The sequence below is a fragment of the Copadichromis virginalis genome, linkage group LG7 (assembly GCF_057382275.1).
Source record: "Copadichromis virginalis isolate Kocher_CV1m ecotype Utaka linkage group LG7, C_Virginalis_male_GT1.1, whole genome shotgun sequence".
In the NCBI taxonomy this organism is placed as follows: domain Eukaryota; kingdom Metazoa; phylum Chordata; class Actinopteri; order Cichliformes; family Cichlidae; genus Copadichromis; species Copadichromis virginalis.
In genome coordinates, this window is record NC_140624.1 from 25,699,156 (window position 1) to 25,717,967 (window position 18,812).

At 39.0% G+C, this 18,812-nt stretch overlaps 1 protein-coding gene across 2 annotated transcripts in view; it reads left to right on the plus strand.

Moving 5' to 3' along the window:
• LOC146705116 (chemokine-like protein TAFA-5) overlaps positions 1 to 18,812 on the plus strand; it is a 53,171-nt gene that overhangs the window by 5,552 nt on the left and 28,807 nt on the right. Inside the window, exon 1 of one of the 2 annotated variants that reach the window (XM_085462702.1) lies at positions 4,123 to 4,400. The exons of the other annotated variant lie outside the window; for it this stretch is intronic. Coding sequence (XP_085318828.1) covers positions 4,307 to 4,400 — 94 coding nt within the window. The 5' untranslated portion in view covers positions 4,123 to 4,306. Of the gene's footprint in view, positions 1 to 4,122; positions 4,401 to 18,812 lie in introns of those variants that run through there. 2 annotated transcript variants of the gene reach the window in all.

Here is an 18,812-nt window from a genome sequence, read left to right on the forward strand (position 1 = left end):
GTGTTTTTTAATCAATAAAACTGTTTTTTTAATATCGTGCTGCATTTTGTATAAGTTCATACTCAAGTTTAAATAAACAACAACACTAAAGCTATTCTGTTATACCTGTATGTAAAAAACACACTGCACCCAAAGTATTTCATAGTTGAGCAACACTGATCAATCTAATAAACTTAAACCCACTCCATCCTCCCTATTCTGGTATTTTAAAGAGTACTTAGAGAAATATTAAGCAACCTAACTAATAGGGTTGCAAACTCCCAGCAAAAAAAAATAAAAAATAGGGAGCCACCCCCCACCCTCCACCTCATGATGCTTAATCTATGTAATCAACTTTAATTTGATGCAGGGTGAACAAAAATGCAGAGAAATAAATTATTTTTCAAGAATAATTAAATAGATTCAACATCTTTCTTCAACAGAATTGCAGAATTTACCGATGGTACTTTCCCAAAGGAAAAAGTACTAACTTGCATAGCTGGACTGGCCATCGGGCATACCGGGCATTTGCCCGGTGGGCCGCTGGCAATTTTTTGTTTTTATGGGCCGATGGATTTTTTTTTTTTTTTTTAGGAAGGGTATAAAAGGTATGAAAGGTGTTGGATTGGCCAATTGGTCATGATTGACTCTGGGCTGGACCAATTACAGCAGAGGAGGCCGGATGCACCCTCCCCCTTGTTTAGCAATCACGTGATTTTCGCGCATTGCATGCCGGGAACTCGTGGCAAAACAATCCAAGTACCGCATCAAATGCAAGCGTTTGCAGCACCGCAAAACGTTCATTCTCCGGTTCCAATACCTTCTTGTTTTTTCTTTGGCGCACAAAAAAGGAATGTACAAAACAAAAGGAAAACAATGCCGGTCCGTACAAAGACAGACTCGACGAAAAGACAAAGAAAAGATACGAGGAAAAATCAAAGGAGTGAAAGGGTCAGACAAGGCTGGACTGGGACAAAAAATCGGCCCGGGCATTTTGACTAGAGACCGGCCCACCAGGATAAAGATTGAAAATGTGACGTCATTCAGGGATAAAACCGCAAAGGATTCTGGGAACTTGTGGCAAGAGGTACTAGCGCACGCAGGCTTTCAATTGAACTCAGTTACACAGCGATAAAAAGAAACCCAAAAAATGGCAAGAAGCTGTTGTATTATTAACTTCAATAGCCGGTCGCATGACAGCCACGGGAAGCCGATGGGTAAAGAGATCGTTTTTTTTTATCGGATTACGTCGTTGAAGAGAAATTTTTTAAGCCATGTTTCCGAAGTAAGAGCCGACGGATGGTCTGGATATACCAAATATAACGTCTCAGAACACTCCAGCTCACATGTTAGTCTGCTCCAAGCATTCACACAAAGGTCAGAGTTTTTTAGTAGTTAATACGTCATTTTTCTTAACATAATTGGTGATATAGGTTACAAGCAAGTCTGGCGCTGAACAGAAATTGTCGCGCTATGCTCCTTTATTTATTGTGCATAAATAGTAAATTGTCCTGACACAATATTGTGTTTCGCTTCTGTTATTACCATGGTACATTGACAAAAACATATACTTTTATTCACAGGATAAAACAGTTGTTTTGTATCACTTATTGTCCATTGCGATTACAACATACAATATTACTGTCACTGCTACATTTCTGTAATGCTACTGTAACCGGTTTCTGCTTCATCCCGCTGCAACAGTTCGGCCCAAACAGACTCCTCGACTCTGCGTTGTGTAGTGTTTTTAAAAAGACAAGGAGTCTCTGATCGATCGTTGCCACTTTATTTCCTGAATGGAAACAACGGTGTATTATCAGTGCACAGGCTCGCCATACACCACTCCGCACAGCACACTCTCGTATGGCTACGGCAGACTGGCAGCGATTACTGCAGCAATATTACAATTTCTAATATACAATAAAATAACAGCAACAACAAATTATGTACCTGAATGGAAACAACGGTGTATTATCAGTGCACAGGCTCGCCACACACCACTCCGCACAGCACACTACGGCAGAACATCTCATTAGCATTCCGCTTTAGCATACAGTTTCACACATTACAGTTTTTTACAGACGCTAGGACACATTTCTCAATACTTAGGTCACTTTTGCAAAACTCTTCACACAATTCTCCTAACTGACCCTCAGCTTGGCAAAGCAGTTCATTCCACATTCAAAATGCACTACAACTACCAAAACACTTCATTCAGGTCTCAAATAACCTCATTCTTCCAGAACACTAGCAAAGGTTGACAGCCGACAAACACACTTTGTCACCCACAAAACAATGACCTAAAAAACACTAACAACATGTAGCATTACACAGTGTTTTCCTGTGTAAAACAAGGACACATCTCTGTTTATAATTTCAATATATGTTACTGGAATGAATCAGACATCATGTATTTATGTTTATGTATTTTTATTTTTTTGCACTAAGTAATCCCAAAATACAAGAATTCGTATACACACCATCCACTGATACACATACAATAGTAATGCTAATCTACTCGGTCTTATCCATTTGGCCACAGGTTCTCATCCACATCACATCTTATGTCATCTTGGGCAACACACCTAGGAAAGAATCTTCTGGCATGCCAGAATTGAAGGAGTTGAAAAATTGAAGGAGTAACAACTGTGTAGATGTTCATCCACAATGAGAATCAGCTGTGGCTGGTTAAACTGCATTGTTAGATCTAAAATATGTTTCAGTAAAATATTGCCGTTGGATTTTGCTGTCTTTTCAAGTTTTGCATTGTGTTATTGTTTTGACCATGAGTTTAACAGTTTTGAAAACAGTATGTAAGCACATGCAAAATGTCCTGTACGTACAAAGGTTTTTGGCAGTTGTTGTGTCTGAGTGAGAAGATGATTCATGTAATTTGAGAGATGTAGTCATTGAATGCATTTTGTGCCAAAACAATGATAACTGGTCCTCAGTTTAGCCCACATAGACTTCTGTTGTGCTCACTGTGTGAGGAGTTTTGCAAACGTGACCTAAGTATTGAGAAATGTGTCCTAGCGTCTGTAAAAAACTGTAATAAACAAATGAAAAGTACATAAAACTGGTGTTGGACATGTGTCCACTAAGCACTTATTACACTCGGTGCTCGTCAGCTAATCAGACATGTTTTATGTGTCTGTACTACTTAGCTATATTGTGTGCGGAACAATACAACTCACCTCTCGTATGGCTACGGCAGACTGGCAGCGATTACTGCAGCCAGCCTCACCTAACCAGCCACACTGAGAGCGGGGGGGCGCTGTTTCCCCATTACACTGATATTTGTGGCAAGTGGAATAATACCACAAACACTGTTACACTACCAGAAATTATTTCCACTACTAATTAATTACCGTTGATCTCAAAGGTCCTATTAATAAACTGTTAATGAATGTGTATTTATGAAGACGATTTGTGAGACTGGTAAACTTATGATACGTACAATAGTCTTTCGTCCTACACGGTGCATTTCAAGGTCCTGCACCCATCCGTCGGTAAACTGTACCTGGGCTTGTTGCAGTGACCTGAAGTTACTAAACTTCATGAGTGTGTGCACTCACTCCAAGAACCGTGTAATTATAAATCTGAGCGTGGTGAAAGTGGGCAGCACACTGACGTCTTTTGTCCACTCTGTGTGCTCGTAAGGGTCTGACCCTTTCACTCCTTTGATTTTTTCCTCGTATCTTTTCTTTGTCTTTTCGTCGAGTCTGTCTTTGTACGGACCGGCATTGTTCTCCTTTTGTTTTGTACATTCCTTTTTTGTGCGGCAAAGAAAAAAAAAGAAGGTATTGGAACCGGAGAATGAACGTTTTGCGGTGCTGCAAATGCTTGCATTTGATGCGGTACTTGGATTGTTTTGCCACGAGTTCCCGGCATGCAATGCGCGAAAATCACGTGATTGCTAAACAAGGGGGAGGGTGCATCCAGCCTCCTCGGCTGTAATTGGTCCAGCCCAGAGTCGATCATGACCAATTGGCCAATCCAACACCTTTCATTATATATACCCTTCCTAAAAAAAAAAAAAAAAAAAAAAAAAAAATATCCATCGGCCCATAAAAACAAAAAATCGCCAGCGGCCCACCGGGCAAATGCCCGGTATGCCCGATGGCCAGTCCAGCTATGGGGTCAGACCCTTACGAGCACACAGAGTGGACAAAAGACGTCAGCGTGCTGCCCAACTTTCACCACGCTCATATTTATAATTATACGGTTCTTGGAGTGAGTGCATACTGTTCTGAAGGCAGGACTGTGATGCAGTTTTCTGCCTCGCCACTAGAGGGCGCGGCCGTTTTGTGAGTAATGTTTGACTGGGATGGAAAATGGTGTTCATGAAGGCAGTGTGAATCACAAGTTATGCTCGAGAGCAGTTTATGTGGGTTCAATGAGAGTGTGCGTCCATAAGATTGGTGAGTTACAGGATATTTCTTGTGTAAGAAGGATAGCCTGTATGTTTTCTTGCTCTGGACGTCCTCTGTTTGTACATTTTCTATCAGCTAAGTTATCGCTAAGTTAAGCAGGCTAAGCTAAGCTAAGTTCGCCTAGGCCAAACTGAGTTCAGTTTAAGTTGGTGATTTGTTATGTGTATTGCCTTCTTTAGTTGGCATCATAAGTGAGTGGGGCACAAGAGTTAAGTGATGGGAAGATGTTTATTTTCTTTGTTGTCAAATATGGTTCAGACTATAAGTAAAAGCCGCCAGCTTAGTATTAGGGCCTATAAGACAAGTATGTGGCTGTAATATGTTATATGGTGATTATTGTTGTCTATAATTTGATTGTAATTTGTATTCTATTTTCCATTCTGTTTGTAGAACCACACACACACACATACCCACACCCACGCTAAATCTGCCATTAAAGAGCTGAACGATCATCCCCTGTCCTCGTTATTTTCTGGAGGGTCATAGTGGCACTTGACCTGTGCACACCCTGCGATCACCACTGTAGAACTGAACCTCATATCAGAAATCATCACAACACATACACTCATGAAGTTTAGTAACTTCAGGTCACTGCAACAAGCCCAGGTACAGTTTACCGACGGATGGGTACAGGACCTTGAAATGCACCGTGTAGAACGAAAGACCATTGTACGAACAAAGGTTAAGTTTACCAGTCTCACAAATCGTCGTCATAAATACACATTCGTTAACCGTTTATTAATATAACCTTTGAGCTCAACGGTAATTAATTTGTAGTGGAAATAATTTCTGGTAGCATTACAGAAATGTAGCAGTGACAATAATATTGTATGTTGTAATCGTACTGGGCAATTAGTGATACAAAACAACTGTTTTACCCTGTGAATAAAAGTATATGTTTTTGTCAATGTACCATGGTAATAACAGAAGCGAAACGCAATATTGTGTCAGGACAATTCACTATTTATGCACAATAATCAAAGGAGCATAGAGCAACAATTTCTGTTCAGCGCCAGACTTGCTTGTAACCTATGTCACTAATTATGTTATGAAAATGACGTATTAACTACTACAAAACTCTGACCTTTGTGGGAATGCTTGGAGCAGACGAACATGTGAGCTGGAGTGTTCTGAGACGTTTATTATTATTATTAAACGTCTCAGAATTTGGTATATCCAGACCATCCGTCGGCTCTTACTTCGGAAACATGGCTTAAAAAATTTCTCTTCAACGACGTAATCTGATAAAAAAAACGATCTCTTTGCCCGTCGGCTTCCCGTGGCTGTCATGCGACCGGCTATTGCAGTTAATAATACAACAGCTTCTTGCCATTTTTTTGGGTTTCTTTTTATTGCTGTGTAACTGAGTTCAATTGAAAGCCTGCGTGCGCTAGTACCTCTTGCCACAAGTTCCCAGAATCTTTTGCGGTTTTACCCCTGAATGACGTCACATTTTAAATCTTTATCCTGGTGGGCCGGTCTCTAGTCAAAATGCCCGGGCCGATTTTTTGTCCCAGTCCAGCCTTGTGTGTAGGGTATATTAGACTTAACAGTTACTATATAGAGTAATGGACTTCTATACATTTTACATCAGATTAAAACTTTGGGTGTAAGATTCAGATAATTATTTATTAAAAGCTAGACATTTTAAATGAGAATAAGAAAGAAAAGTATGTCTTTGTGCCCCCTTTTCCCTGTTAATGCCCTATCGGCATTAAATTCTAACAACAGCTTATCAAGCTTAAACGTGCTGCTGTTGTTCAGCAGCTGGTTTCCTCTTTCTGGTGCAAAGTGGGCCAAAAACAAAGAAGAGAGACGGACTCGCAACAGAAAAGCTGATCAGCTGATCATTAAGCAGTTTCCCGATTGAAGTAGCAGCAGGAAGGGGAGGGAGAGAGAGGCAGTCGCTCCATATATCGGTTGTTAAGCTTAACGTGGGAATGCTTTACAAACATTCAGAGATGAACTTACACACTTGCTTTACTTCTCTCTGGGATAACTTCCTCAGATGAAAGCCGCTCTATCACGTGAGGCATACTGCTCCGACGTGCTACGGTTATGAGCAGAGTTATGCCGTGTCACAAGTTTTGTGAGGTGCTTTTTTGATATTTAATGGATCGGATTACATTTTTTATTTCTCCGATCCAGTAATTTAGGTCAGTATCAGACCGATACCGATACGTAATATCGGATCGTCCATCTCTAAGTTTTCAGTATTTCTTTTTACAGGGGTCCATTGCCATGGTAACCTTAACTTGCAGCAAACTTGTTTCAGATTAGAAATCAGCTGATCAGTTCTCTAGAAAGTTGTACCTCCATTCCTGGAAGAACCGTGAGAGTTGGAAGGTTTACATTTTTTAATAGAGTCAAAAGTCTATTTCCCATTCTGTGTGATGTATTGAATATATATTTCTATATGCAACTTTATTCATTTAAAACAGTCTTATGGTTCTACTGCCCTGCGACAGACTGGTGACCTGTCCAGGGTGTACCCTGCCTCTCGCCCTAAGACAGCTGGGATAGCCCCCCCCCCAACTCCACTCCTCTCCACGACCATGAAAAGGAAAGGTGGAAGAGAATGAACTACTTGTTTATAATCCATTATAATTCTTTGTATATAAATGACAAAGCTGTGAGTAGTAACTCACAGAAGTCAGCATTTTTGCTAGTTTTCCTTTATGACTTAAAATAGGCTAATGTGTATTACTATACTATACTAAATACAGGCCATTTTACTATAGCATCTCATTTCCAGTTTTACTGATCCATGTGCTTAAAGCACACACATTTAATACTACAGTGCTTTTCTTCTCTCACACACTGTTGTGTTGTTTTCAGTTATTGTGCGTTTCATCTAGTTTTATTTTGTGTTGAAAAATCAGCCACTTTGTTGCCAGTACACTTATCAATAATTGTGGTTGGTCAGATACTACAACACCACCTCTTTAATGTGAATGCACAAAGGAAACCCAAGTTGAGCCAGAGTCATGTGATCGCTGCTGTTCACGTAACAGAAAGCTGGCCTCGGTATGTTGAGCTCGATTCATAGTACAAGCCTCGAAAAGAAACTGTCCTTGATGTGACAATTCCACTCTGGCTCTTTGTGAAAGTGATTTTTGACATTTCTGATCTGATACCAGACTTCTTTCACACTGTGGGTGATACCTGGAATTAGTCATGTTTCATAGATGTTACTGTTTTTATTTCAGGTAGAATATGCATTTCTGAGGCAGCCAGATGCAACATAACACTGGCACATTTAAAGTTCTCCTCAGTCTCTGATGTATGACAGGAAAGCAATAAAATCCCCTCTGCTCTCCGTGAAGCAGAAACTTGCTCTTTTGTTTTTATTCAGCAGCTGCTTCCGAGTTTCTTCATCATATGCAGATGTTTCAGATAATCAGTGCTGCTGCAAAGAGAGGAAAATCATAAAGTCCAGCAGCTGCTCATTGAAATTCATCAGTCATAGCTCAAACAGAGTCAAGTGAGCAGCTGCACGTTTGCAATGATTCTGCAGAGTCGTTTTTGTAAAACGGTCTGCCAGTTTACATGACATCAAAACACAAGGTAAAAAAAGCACAGTATAAAAGATCAGTTGTAGAACGTTGTTTTGGTTGTCTCTTTTTCATTGATCATCACAGTGTGAAACACTTTAATGAAGACAAACCGCAGATCAAGTTTAATTTCCTTATGCTGTCTGTTTACTTTGTGTTTCCTTCCTTTTATCTGCCTGCTCATAAAGCTCGTTTAGATCCTGGAAACAAACCTGTTATGCAGCAGACACGCTGTTGTGCCTGCGGTGTTGAAAGCTTAACTAAGGAACCTTCAGAGCCCAAATTAATTTTCAATGCTCCATTAAGTTGAGCATATATTCATGGGAATTATGAACACAGCAACTGAATGAAAGAGGGAATCATCAGCTGAGGAAAAAAAACACACAACAAAAATTAAGAAAGCGAAAAGCTCCAGAGAGTGTAATTGGATTTGAATAAATGGGTCTGGAGGAGGCACATCAGCGAGTGATTCAGCGGTAAGCATGGAAGTGTGACAAAAAAAAGCCAAAACCCCCTTGGCTCAGCTAGACAAGATAGGATCTGTTGCCGTGTGTGCACAAAACACTGACAAGCTTTGATTTCCAAAATAAAAGTGTCTTCAGCAGAAACACGAGCTCAACTGAAAACATTCGTTTTAAAAAAGTTAAACTATATGTTCCTGTGCAAAATAGAGGAGTCGGACTCCAGGGTTTAAGAAAGGGTAATATACAATTCAAAACCTTAAAAAAAAATCCTATTTGGAAGCAACACTGAATGTGACTGACGATGGCAGCTTCTTTTGAAGGGTGGGTGGTTAAAGTCTCATCACTCAATCAAAACGAGAGGTTTATTTCTGAAATACCAATGTTCACGATGCCAACGCTATGTGGTACATCACTCTTTTGCACATGCAACACTCTGTCATGTTCTCGCAGGTCATGTAGCTTCTCTGCAGCTGGCTGGTTGTATGTCACATGTGTGCAGCATATGCTAACATGCTTTCTGTGATTGTTGTTACAGCAGACGCTGTCACTATCCATGGGCTTCTATATTTAAAAAAAGCAAATAATAATTTTTAATAATAATATATTGCTGAATATTATATAATAATAATATTATATAATAATATTGTAGTAATATTTTTTGTATTTCAATTATGTAATTATTTCAGTTATGCATTTCATTTTATCTTTTTACATTTCATATTTATAAATCAAAGTTTTCCCTGATATTTAACATTGCACTTTAATAATATACTTACATGGTCTACCTAATAGATGCAACAAAGGTATCAATTAAATGTGTCATTAATTAAAATTGGAAATAATAACAATAATAACAGACATTCCTTCTGTTACCTTGAACACATAAGCAGATTTCTGTGTCTGTGCATTGTTCTGCACAGTTTATGAATGCATTTTGCTAGAAATCTTTATTAGCTTGTGTGGATGGATTAGCTTAATGGATATTTGATGCCACAGTGGCAAATATCAAGCATCAAACATACAATCTACAGTAAAGGCCACAATAAATACACAGAGAGGTCATTGAGTGATAGAACACTGGTGAAACTAATATGGGCAGTGAAAGCAATCATAAATCCAGGAAATAAAAAAAAACATACAAAATACCCACAATGAAAGTAATTGTAAATTTCCACAGTAATGCTAACCACGCATTACACTGAAGAAAGGGGAAAGAAAAGACAAAGAAAGACAGGAGGCAGGAAAAAGAAGTAAAAAACAAACAAACAAATAGTTAACAGTTTGGTGTCTCTGTAGATTTGTTTTAATACTTCCTCTCCAAAAGTTGCTCTACGTCATGTTAAACACAACCTCTGACTTCTTTGATAGTTTGCTAGTTTGCCGTCTGAGAACAAGCTGCTTTAGAGACTTCCATCTCACCCGTTGCTGGATTCTGAATTTGTTTCCTGGTGCACAATAATAGACTCATTAACTGTCATCAGAGGGCCAGCAGACAGCTGCTTTATCACGTCAAAATCAGTTTCACCCTCATCATTATTCTTCTTTCTTCCCTCTTACGGTAAACAATTCAATTTGCAGGGAAATTGAAAAAAAGACAATAGATAATAAAAGGTCATATCCACTGGGTGTCAGTTTATCTTTTGTCATCTCCATGAATAGATTGTGTGTCAGCTCCCACTGGTAAGGAAACAGCAATACAAGTGGAAAAAACAATGTCCTGTAACTGTTATTATTTTCCTGTAATCTGAGCTTTTCTGCTACAGCCGAGTTTAAAGCGATTCGTTTGGCCAAACAGTGGAGTAAAAATCATACAAGTGTTTCACTGCAGAGAGAAACAGCAGAGATCAGAGGAAGGACCCACTGGCAGGTAGTCTGCACAGAAAGTGTACTGCTGTAAAACAAAGGATGATGCTGAATGTCAGCTTTAGTTCTGTTAAGTTCAGCTACAACTGTGCCTCTTACAGTGAAATGTCTTGACAAAAAGGTTATTTTTCTTGTCCACTTTTAAAGTAAAACTTGAACAGAGTTTTTCCAGTGGAGAAATTAACAAACAGGAACTTAAATTCAAAATCACAATTCACAATCAAAATTCAACTAAAACTAATGATTGCAATGATAATTAAATGAGCAGGATTTTTTAAAAATCAGACCTGAAGTTTAACATGACTGGAATAATATCAAAATTAAAATATCAAATTCAAAAACCAGAGAAATCCCTGAGACCAAGAAAACATAATGAATTAGGTTGATGGAAAAAATTCCTGAGGTCAGAAAGAAAGTCCGGACAGACAGCAGTTTTTCTTACTTTCTAACTGTATTAGTGTCATTTGTTGGTATGAGAGCAAACAAAGCGATGGAGAAATGTCATCTCCCCAAGATTAACTTTGGCCTTTTGGAACCGGAAAGTAAATCAGTGATTTGACAAATCTTACAGACCTGATTTTATGCAGAGAGGAGAAAGAGGGAGAAGTGTCATAACTACTATCATGGTAACTCTCAGGCAGTGATCAGTTTCCATGCTGCCTTGAGGTTAACAGAAGCGGGAGGTCACACCAGAGAGATAGCTGGAGTGCTATTAATGCAGGCTGTCATATGTAATTATGAACTTCATTTCCCCCCCTGGCCTGTCCACCAGTGTAGCAATCAGAATTGTTGTCTGAAGGCCAAAAAACGCCAAACAGATTTACTTTCACAAGTGGAGCATAGTGGCATTGACTATAATGGTCCACTTGATGGTCATATTTTATTAGAACTTTATTAGGAGTTTTTGTTTTGGATTATTACAACCCAGGAAACAGAAAAGGAAATAAATGAAAGAAAGTGAAGTTGGGGGAGAAAGTTAAGAGAAAGACAGTGAGAGAAAAATAGAGGAGAAGAGGAAAAACACAGAGAAACTTTTTTTTCTCTCAACACCTGTTGAGGGGAAAAAACAGCAGAGAAACCACGGCAACGACCAGCATAAATAACAATGACAATGTTACTGAGCAGCACAGAGTACTAATAATGCAAGATATTTTTAGAGGCAACAGCAGCCCAATTTAGTGTGTGTGTGTGAGCACCTGTGTGCACACCTGTGTGAACACTTGTGTGTACACCTGTGTGCACACCTGAACTTCATCAAAAGTGTAGTCTCAGCACAAAGTTGTGTGCAGTGTTAGTGTTAGGAAAGATCATGTTACTGTTAGACTCACTTTTATGAAACTGTTTTCTTTGTATGTGTTTCATCAGCACAGAGCTCAGTTTTAGCATTGCATCTTTTAATTAGTGTCTGTCCTCAAATAATAACCAGCCCCGTATGAACCTCATGTACAGAAAGTCACAACTCCATTTAAAGACAGGCTTGTATTAGAGACACACGGTGTGGGGTTTTTTTTTCTCGAATTTCCTGTTTTATTAGTATATACTGTTGTGTTTTAAGTGCAAGCCCTCAGCTTCACTCTTAATGTCAATATTATTGTATGTGGTGACTCACTCTTGAGTGTGACACTCTGAGTTTGCACTCTGGTAATGAACCATACATTTGGAATAAAAAAACCAAACAAAAAAAAACAGAAACAAGTGGACTTGTGACTTATATGTAAACTGAGGGGTGAGCTCCTGCCATTAAAAGACTTTAGGAGAAAGCATGTTGTAGTTTTTTTTATCTAACAAAGTTGAAGTAATACAGCAAGCCTTCTCTACACTAGGGGGGTAATTTGTTTGCATACTGACACTTTTTGTTGCTCATTTGATGTTTTCATCTATTGTTTCGATAATGCCATTTTCCTGCACTTAAAGGATCCTGTGTGTTTTGAAGAGGAGAAAGTATGCCTTGTCACAAAGACATTAATCCTCCTGAGTGATTACTTCTGTGACGCACAGCAGCAATGACTCCGAGCTGATAGAAACAACAGCACTGCGCCTTTATTCATGTTTCATCGAGGCGTTGCTGACAGCAAACACTGCATGCTGCTTCAGAACCTCTGAGCTCCCAAGCACTTCTGACACTCTGCCATGTTTCAGTCTGACAGGCTTTTCACCCCAGCAGCCAGTATTTCAAACAGCCCCAACCACAGAATGACAGAATGAATACAAAAGCAGCTGAAGGACAGAGTGGCCTCTGAGAGAGGCTGTGAAGCTGTTCTCGAATTATTTAAACTCAATGAAAAATAGTATTAAAACTGCATAGACCGCTTACAGAAAAGTGATCACCAAAATCTTAAACTGATCCCTAAAATTTATAGAAGGCCAGTGTAAAGAAGCCTTGTGAGAAGGCTTGCAGGGGCATGTGGGGTCATTTTTAGGTGATCCAGGGATTTGGTGGGGCAAAGGAATAGTCATTTATAACAACTGAACTGTGAAAGCTGTAAAATGGACACTCTTCAGCAGATGATAGAAACTGGATGGTACAAAACAACCAACATGTTTATAACAACTGAACATCTGATCAGAAGGAACACTAATTCCAGGTGGCTGAGATGTGATGGATCTAAGATTCTCAGTCACCATTCAGAGGAAATTATTAGGTACACACACAAAAAAAGCCCTTTTTGTTTTTTGCATATTTAATGCATGATAATTGGCTGCCATCAAGTTAATCAGATCTAAAGGACAGATCATGTAAATTTAAATATACAAAATGACATGTGCAACTGAATATTATCTCCATAACAACCAGTGTAGGGACTAACGCGTTATTAAGTAACGCGTTACAGTAACTACGTTATTATTGTGGTAACGAGCACGGTAACTAGTTATTATGCAAAAATCAGGAACACGTTAGTCGTTACTGGGATTTAGATAGGCTCGTTATTCGTTACTTCGTGTGGTGGCTATCGCGGAGCTTCCACAGATTCAGTAACATTAGCAAGTGGTGGAGAATGGCAGGTGGATGAGGGAAAGGAGAGGCAGGAGGAGAGACCCGAGGCGGCCGCTGGTCTGAGTGGTTTATCTGGTTTATATTATAAACAGGTTTATCTTTTAGCTGACATGAATGAGTTGAAGGGAAGTTATGAACTGTTTCTGAGAGACAAATAACACCAGGATCTTTTTTTACGTAGCTGACAGCTGGTAATTGTGCAGGGGCGGGTCTAGCAAAGCTTTTGCCAGGGGGCCAAGTAGGGCATTAACAGGGAAAGGAGGGCACAAAAAAATACTTTTCTTTCTTATTCTCATTTAAAATGTCTTACTTTTAAAAAATAATTATCTGAATCTTACAACAAACGATTGATAGATTGTTACATATATACCATCAGAACAGTGTACATCACTGTCACAACAGTGTTTATTTTCATTCAAAGGCTTTATGATTTTTCCCATAATGGCGGGCCGGTCTCTAGTCAAAATGCCTGGAACGATTATAGTCCCAGTCCAGCCCTGTATGCAGCTCATCTGCAGTCTGGTGTTACCTACATCTTCCTATTCGGAAGGCAGAATTTCCGAGTTCTGACTACAATCGAAAGCACCACGACTGCAGTTTTTGTGTTGGATGTAAAAAGCACACATGACGCTGTGACGTAGGCTAGAATCATGGCAGCAGTCAATGACGGTCCAGGCGTGGGATTTCTCTCGTGGAAATATGCACTTTGTTTTTCTATTGGTAGGTGGCACAGTGCACTTGTGGCAAGTAAGCAAGCTAGAAGACTGGCAAAGTTATGGAAGAAACACATTAACAAGAGAATTCTGACTAAAACCAAAGTTACTTTCCCTAGTAACTAGTTACGTTGAAAGTAACGAGTAACTTGAAGTAACTGAGTTACTTTTGATAGAAGTAACTAGTAATGTAACTAAGTTACTAATTTAAAGTAACTTACTCAACACTGATAACAACTATATGAATGATCAAAGACAACAGAAACAGAAACAGACATTTGAAAGCACTTCATGTAACTAAATAAACAATTAGTACTTGTGATTTCTTAAATATGTTTGTGTTTCTTTTTGATAAAATGGGTATATGTGATGATTGTAATCCATCCATCTATTCTCTTCCACTTATCCTTATCAGGGTCCTTGGGGAGGGTTTGAGCCTATCCCCGATAGGTCGCCAACCTGATGCAGGGCTAACACAGAGAGACAGACAAACAACCATTTTACTCACATTCAAACCTATGGGCAATTTAGAATGACCAATTAACCAAACCCCACTAACTGCCTGTTAGTGGGGTTAGTTGGGAAGAAGCCAGAGTACCCAGAGAGAACCCAGGCAAACACAGGGAGAACATGCAAACTTCACCGCTCAGAAAGGACCAGTCTCTATATTACTACAGTTCGTAGAATTCCTTAATGGACATTTTGCAGGCTTACATTTCATCCTCAATTACAGTACTGAAGAAATTAACTTTGTGGACATAAAAGTAACAAAAAAAGACAAATCTCTATCCACCTGTCTCTATTCTAAACCCACTGATTGGAATACATTACTTCAAGCCAATTGATTAGACTCAAACGTATCTGTGAAATTCCAGATGAATATAATGAGAGCAAAGAACAATGTTGAACAAATTTAAAGAAAGAAAATACAAAGAGGAGTGGTTAAGATCTGCAGAAGAGAAGGTGAATTCAGTAAGAAGGGATTTCTATTTAGCAACTAAGAAATCTCCAAAACTTAAATCTAACCTTGTCTTTTGCACAACTTTTACACCAAAAACCAGAACCATTAAAGAAATCATTTTAAAACACTGGCATATACTTCAAAATGACCCAAACCTATTAGGTACCTACAGGGAGTGCAGAATTATTAGGCAAGTTGTATTTTTGAGGAATAATTTTATTATTGAACAACAACAACCATGTTCTCAATGAACCCAAAAAACTCATTAATATCAAAGCTGAATGTTTTTGGAAGTAGTTTTTAGTTTGTTTTTAGTTTTAGCTATTTTAGGGGGATATCTGTGTGTGCAGGTGACTATTACTGTGCATAATTTTTAGGCAACTTAACAAAAAACAAATATATACCCATTTCAATTATTTATTTTTACCAGTGAAACCAATATAACATCTCCACATTCACAAATATACATTTCTGACATTCAAAAACAAAACAAAACAAAAACAAATCAGCGACCAATATAGCCACCTTTCTTTGCAAGGACACTCAAAAGCCTGCCATCCATGGATTCTGTCAGTGTTTTGATCTGTTCACCATCAACATTGCGTGCAGCACCAGCCACAGCCTCCCAGACACTGTTCAGAGAGGTGTACTGTTTTCCCTCCTTGTAAATCTCACATTTGATGATGGACCACAGGTTCTCAATGGGGTTCAGATCAGGTGAACAAGGTGGCCATGTCATTAGTTTTTCTTCTTTTATACCCTTTCTTGCCAGCCACGCTGTGGAGTACTTGGACGCGTGTGATGGAGCATTGTCCTGCATGAAAATCATGTTTTTCTTGAAGGATGCAGACTTCTTCCTGTACCACTGCTTGAAGAAGGTGTCTTCCAGAAACTGGCAGTAGGACTGGGAGTTGAGCTTGACTCCATCCTCAACCCGAAAAGGCCCCACAAGCTCATCTTTGATGATACCAGCCCAAACCAGTACTCCACCTCCACCTTGCTGGCGTCTGAGTCGGACTGGAGCTCTCTGCCCTTTACCAATCCAGCCACGGGCCCATCCATCTGGCCCATCAAGACTCACTCTCATTTCATCAGTCCATAAAACCTTAGAAAAACCAGTCTTGAGATATTTCTTGGCCCAGTCTTGACGTTTCAGCTTGTGTGTCTTGTTCAGTGGTGGTCGTCTTTCAGCCTTTCTTACCTTGGCCATGTCTCTGAGTATTGCACAGCTTGTGCTTTTGGGCACTCCAGTGATGTTGCAGCTCTGAAATATGGCCAAACTGGTGGCAAGTGGCATCTTGGCAGCTGCACGCTTGACTTTTCTCAGTTCATGGGCAGTTATTTTGTGCCTTGGTTTTTCCACACGCTTCTTGCGACCCTGTTGACTATTTTGAATGAAACGCTTGATTGTTCGATGATCACGCTTCAGAAGCTTTGCAATTTTGAGACTGCTGCATCCCTCTGCAAGATATCTCACTATTTTTGACTTTTCTGAGCCTGTCAAGTCCTTCTTTTGACCCATTTTGCCAAAGGAAAGGACGTTGCCTAATAATTATGCACACCTGATATAGGGTGTTGATGTCATTAGACCACACCCCTTCTCATTACAGAGATGCACATCACCTAATATGCTTAATTGGTAGTAGGCTTTCGAGCCTATACAGCTTGGAGTAAGACAACATGCATGAAGAGGATGATGTGGACAAAATACTCATTTGCCTAATAATTCTGCACTCCCTGTATAAGGAACCACCAATGATAACCTATAGGAGAGGAAGGAATATTAAAGATAGAGCTTGCCAGGACCCTAATACTTCAGATAAAATCCTAATAAGCCATAACGTACAAGGTAATTTCAAGTGTGGGTCATGCATTAATTGTCAATACACCAAAAATGTAAAATCATTCAAAGACCCTATAAGTAACAAAACCATTGCAATAAAGGGCTTTATCACATGCTGAACTAAAAATGTAATCTACATGATACAGTGCCCATGCATTAAAATATATATAAGAGAAACATCCTGCCCTCTAAAAGATCGAATTAATGAACACAGAAGTTCGATCAAGAGGAATGATCTAACCAACCCTGTTGCAAGACGCTTCAATGATAAACATCCAAGTTCACCTTTATTTTTTCTTGGCATTGAAGCAATTAAACTAAACCAAAGAGGTGGTAATACTAATTTTATCCGGAAAAAAAGAGAAGCATTTTGGATATTCCGTTTTAAAAGTCTGCACCCTAGAGGTGTGAATGAGGATTTTTCTATCAATGAGTTTTTGTGAGCTTAAACCTTTTTATATTTTTTATGTTTTTATTATTATTTTTTCCCAGTTACAATATTCTCGCATGGGTAATGTTTATTTATTTATTTATATTTATTTTATCAGCAAAAGAAGGTGTAGCATTCTAGACATCTCGTTTTAAGTCTACATTTGAGAGATTTTACATTGTAGAGACATAAATGAGGACCTTTCCACAAATGTGTTTTCATGTTATGACTTCCTCTTGTTTCTTAACTGCTGCACCAACCTCCTTATTTTTTTATGAAATGCTGTCATTTGTAACCATTTTATGTTTGTTTTTTTTGTTTGTATATTCATAATATTCTTTTTATGTATTTCACACGTGTTATTTTGAGACAGCTGGGGATTATGTCCCTTATTATTGATGATTATCTTCATCATTAATGATCTAGTCCAGTATGTTTACTTGGGTGTGACTTAACCAAATACCAACCTGTTATACATTATCTTATCTATCTATGAAGATGTGATTGGTTATTTTGAATTTTTTTTCTGTTCCCTGTCTTTTATTTAAGCAAACTTCTACAATGTTTTACTATGACCCTGATGAAGGCCACAAGCCGAAAAGCGTTGGTCACATAATAAAGTTGTTCCTCTTCCCTTAAGCGTTGCGGGAGTTCCTGCATTGTGAATTGTTTCATCCTCTCCATGCACCTTGGAAGTAGGTGAAGTTGTGCCAGAAACTTTTTCTGTGATTCACACAAAGGCCCTCGCCAGATGTTAGAATCAAACTCAAGAACATTCTGTGAAGCAACAGTGCTAACTACTGTGCCACCATTCTGCCCATGACGAATATAATGAGTGTATAAATTAAATAAATAGATCACAAAAGAACCATAAAGAACAGGTATAAATGAAGAAGAACATATTACAGATAGTATACAAGAATTAATTATTACGTTTCAGGAGGTCCCTCAAAGGTGCCGTGGATATCTGACCTCCCATTCTATGCCCAGCTGTTAAAAACCTCATAGGGCAGAACAAACATCTCCTTCTCTGTTTTTCTCTTTTGTTCTTTTGGAAAAATTTGTGTCCACAAAGGTGTTTTCCAGACATGCCTGTTGACAAAAATGACCAGCTGCCCAGGGAGTAATGCTGCTGAACCTTTTGAAAATGCCTCATCTTTAATGAACTTTTCCCCTTGTTTTTGTGGCTGTTGCTGTGGGCACTGCTGCTATTCTATTGTCGTTGCTGTTTTTCATATTGTGACCCTGCTGACCCCTCTCTGAACGGAGCCTCTTGTTTTCTCTTTTCTGAGCTCCTGGCTGTTGTGAGTCAGGACCTCTCTGGAAAGGCGATGGTCCATCCATAGCCCTATTGATGACAGTTCATCAGCATGCAGGGGGGACTGCTGCAGTCACCACAGAAACCACATACACCCAACCTCTTCAAATCCCAAGGCTTTAATCTTCTACTGTGATTCGATTCCACTGCTCTCTATTTTTTCCTTTTCATGAGAAATATTTATTTAAATAACAAATTGACAGAATGTGTTATTGTAATAAAGGCACTTTAATTTTGTTTCTGAGGATTAATTATACAT